Below are 3,964 nucleotides of genomic sequence, written 5' to 3'. Positions count from 1 at the left end.
CCAGGGAGCATGGTCAGACACCGGTTCTCCAAGGAGAGGATGTCTGGATGGGCAGGCATCTCCCCACAGAGTTTCTCCATAGCTGCAGCACAATCAACATATGCCTAGAAGGACAGAAACGGGTGATGGGTTGCGCAAGAAACACATCAACTCCACATTCATCTGTTTGTGCCAGTGATGTGCAAAGCGCAAACAAAATTTTCATTTCTTTTTAAAATCAGATGATCATCATCATCATGATCATTATGTGTGTGTTTATGTGTTGAGAGAGAGAGGGAGAGGGAGGGTGTCTGTAAGTTTGGGCACACATGATCACAGCATGTATGAGGTTAGAAGACAACCCTTAAAAGTTGGTTCTCTCCCCCAGAAAATGGGAGCTGGGGATTGAACTCAGGTGGTCAGGATTGTACAGCAAGCACTTTTAGCCACAGAACCATCTTCTTGGCCTTCTCCTCCCACCCCCATTCAGAGAGAATTCTTAGGGAACAAGGTGGGTAAAGGAAAAGCAGAAGATTAGAAGGAAAAAGAAGCCTGACATGGTGGTGACCTGCATGGAATCACAGCTAAATAGGAGGGCATAAGAACATGGAGGCTAGCCTGGGCTACAGAGCAAATCCAGATCCATGTTAGTTACACTGACACTCTCTTTCTCCAAAGAAAGTGTGCCCTGCTTATTCCCCTCATGTCTCTGTACAAAAAAAAAAAAAAAAAGCAGTAATGGCAAGCAGATCTGACACACACCTACACTCCTCGAACATGAGGCAGAGGCAGGAAGATCAGGAGTTCAAGGTCATCCTTGGCTACACAGCAAGTTAAAAAATCAAAGCCACCCAGGACTATAGGAGGCTTTGTTCAAAAAGGCTGGGTCAGTTGATAAAGCAGCCATATGAAAAATAAGGCCCGGTTGTCTGTGATTGGAGTCCCAACAGTGGGAGATAGGTAGATTCTTACAGCAAGCAGCCAGCCAGCCTACCAAAAATAAGGTGATATGACCCTTTAGCCTCCACATTCTTGTATATACATCCACACATGCATACTCTTCAATATACAAACATGTACACACACACACACACACAATGAGCAATAAGGAATATCAGAATTAATCCAAGATTGTATGTATGCATGCATGTATGTATGTATGTATGTACGTACGTACGTATGTATGTATGTATGTACGTATGTGTTATGTATTGAGACAAGGCCTCACTACGTAGGTCTGGCTGACCTGGAACTACTATATAAAGATACCCTCCAACTCACAGAGAACCACCTGCCTCTGCCTCCCCAGCCCTAGGATTAAAGGTGTACACAACCACAGCGGGCACAATCCACGACTGAAAAACAAGTTCTCAAATAAAATTTTAGGTTAACAGAAAAACAAAGGCATGTAACTTTTTTTCCTCTCTGGAGTTTACGAAGATTCAGATGAACTTCTGAAATCTCACAAGTTCCACCCCGTGTTCCTGAGATAGCTGCTATGAGTAGTTTTATACTAGCATTCAAACGCTTTCTGTGCATTTACAAGTACGTATATCTGCCTCCACTTGTACCTCCGCCCCTTTTCTTTGGCTTTGCAGGCGCTATTCTGGTCTCAGAAGGTGCCATGTCGGCACCTTGGTGTCCATCTCTGTTAACCGTGGTGGACAGTCTAGCAAGTTTCTGTTGCTAAAAGTGGTCACAGCGCCCCTTTCTGTGACGACCACTCCCTCCTTCCGGGAGCACTTAAGGCAAAAGGAACCCATTCTCCTGGGCCATCAACTCCCCCCTCCCCCACAGCCCTTCACCCCAGCCAGCGGCCTGGAAGGACTAGGCAGCTGCACTGCGCTCGCCCGGAGGCCCTTCCCAGAGTCCAGCCACATAAGTCTCAGCCAGGACTCTACCTGCTCTTGGGACTGGAAAAGCTGTGCGCAATGAGGGGCGCGTTGGTTCTCCGCAACAGGGAGCAGAAAACGGCCTGGATAAGCGCGTGGAAAGGTGGGAAGCAGAGAACTGAAAGAAAAACAGCACTCAGGAAGACACAGTGGCAAGGCTGGGCAAGGGAGGAGGGAGCTGGCCTGTGGGCAGGGCGGGGCAGTGACCTGGGCGGGGCTGTAGGCAGGATTGCCGCGGGCAATAAACGCATAAAACGCCGGGACTGCAGGCTTGGGCTAACCACACCCAGTTTGATTTGTACAGTTTAGGGATCCGTACTCCCGGCCAGGCCAACTTTACCAATTGAGCTATATCCCCCACCCAAAAGAGTCATGTTCTGATGGTTTTATGTATTTCAACACCCCCCTCCAGAGGCTTATGAGCTAGTATCGTGACAGGTTGGCCAGCTTTTGGGAGGTGGTGAAACCTATAGAAAGGAAGTTAGATCTCTGAGAGTGTGCCCTTGAAGGGGCTGAGAAAGTCAGTTCCCTTCTCTGCCCTCTGTTTCCTCTTACCCACCATGGAAATGAACAATTTCCAACCCCACTCCACACCATCCAAGGTGTGCTTTTTACCACAGGCCAAAAGCAAGAGAGTCAAGAAATGAAAACCGGAATGAAGGCACACACATTTAATCCCAGCACTGAAGGCTCAGGCAGGAAGGTCATAGAGTTAACTCCGCCCATGGTATTTGAGTCATCATTTCGGTTATCTTTTTGTTACTGTGAAAAATTACCTGAGATAATAAACCTTTGTTGTTGTCGTTTTTGAGACAGGGTCTCTCTGTGTAGCCCTGGCTCTCCTGGAACTCGCTATGTAGGTGAGGCTGGCCTCTGACTCACAGACATCTGCTTGCTGGGAATAAAGGCTTGCACCACCACCATGCCCAGCAATCAGCTTTTTTAAATTTTGATTGGCCGGGGGGGGGGGGGGGGAGTTATGCAGTCTGGCCTGCAACTCACTATGTAGACCAGGCAGTCCTCTAATTGCTCAGAAATCAAGAGAACTTGTTTTTGCGGAAGACTCAGGTTCAGTTTCCAGCACCCGCATTGTGCGTCACGACCACTGGTAACTCTTCTAACGCCTGAGAGCAGCCAGAATGCACGTGCACACAGATAACACGTGGAGGCAAAACACCCATAAACAAAAAAATGTTTTCTATTTAAAGTACCACTAGTCAGGTAAGATAGCATACCCCTATAATTCCAGAGAATTTAGAGGCTGAAGCAGAGGGGTCTCAAGTTCCAGCTGGGTTTCTTAGGAAGTATTTGCAAACAAACATAAAACTAAAGATAAATAGTAATTTCAGTTCAATTTAGTTTGTTGTTTTGTTTTTGAGACAGGGTTTCTCTATGTAGCCCTGGCTGTCCTGGAACAGTGCTGGGATTAAAGGCGCGTGCCACCACTGCCTGGCCCAGCGGATTTCCAATGGCTGGCAGAATCATTCAAAATTGTAAACATAAGAATGCCCCCTCACTGTGGAAGAGCTCTGCACAGTTACTAAATGCCTAGCAACCTTGGGTTCTACCTATTAAGTGCCAAAAATAATCCTGATTGTGAGAAGTGTGTGTTTGCGTGTGTGTAGAGTGAGAGAGAACCAGTGACTAAAAACATCCCAAGTGTGCAGTACCACCCATATTAATAGCCATCAATCTCAAGCTCAACATCTCTATAGGGAAAGGAGATGAGTCTGCTAACCCTTACCACAAGACCTCAAAAATCTAAAAGAAGGGCTATGCAAAGTTAATGAAATAGGATGTTCTATTTTGCTTTCTGTTGCTGTGATTTAAAAAAAACACAAACAAACTGACCAAAGTAACTTAGGAATGAAAGCCCCCCCCCCCTTAGAAACCTACTATCTTTATGTGAAGCCAAGATAGAAACGACAGAGGAATGCTGCTTTACTGGCTTGCTCCTGCTTCTGCTCAGCTAACTTTCTCAGACAGCCTAGGCCCATCTACCCCAGGGTGGTACTGCCCATGGTGGCCTTGGCCGTCCTCACCAATTAATAATAATAATAATAATAATAATAATAATAATAATAATAATAATA

General features: G+C 46.3%; 1 protein-coding gene across 2 annotated transcripts in view; it reads right to left on the bottom strand.

The window, feature by feature from the left end:
- Tep1 (telomerase associated protein 1) overlaps positions 1 to 2,037 on the bottom strand; it is a 46,227-nt gene extending 44,190 nt beyond the window's left edge. For both annotated transcript variants that reach the window (XM_055608650.1, XM_055608651.1), the window contains exons 1-2: positions 1,881 to 2,037; positions 1 to 104 (exon numbers count right to left, since the gene is read on the bottom strand). The exon at positions 1 to 104 is cut by the window's left edge and continues 355 nt beyond it. In XM_055608650.1, coding sequence (XP_055464625.1) covers positions 1 to 80 — 80 coding nt within the window. In that variant the 5' untranslated portion in view covers positions 81 to 104; positions 1,881 to 2,037. The remainder of the gene's footprint in view (positions 105 to 1,880) is intronic.
- Positions 2,038 to 3,964: the final 1,927 nt, after the last annotated feature.

The sequence above is a fragment of the Psammomys obesus genome, unplaced genomic scaffold (genome assembly GCF_907164565.1).
Source record: "Psammomys obesus unplaced genomic scaffold, mPsaObe1.curated_primary_1811, whole genome shotgun sequence".
Taxonomy (NCBI): domain Eukaryota; kingdom Metazoa; phylum Chordata; class Mammalia; order Rodentia; family Muridae; genus Psammomys; species Psammomys obesus.
This window is presented reverse-complemented; position numbering and strand designations above follow the sequence as displayed.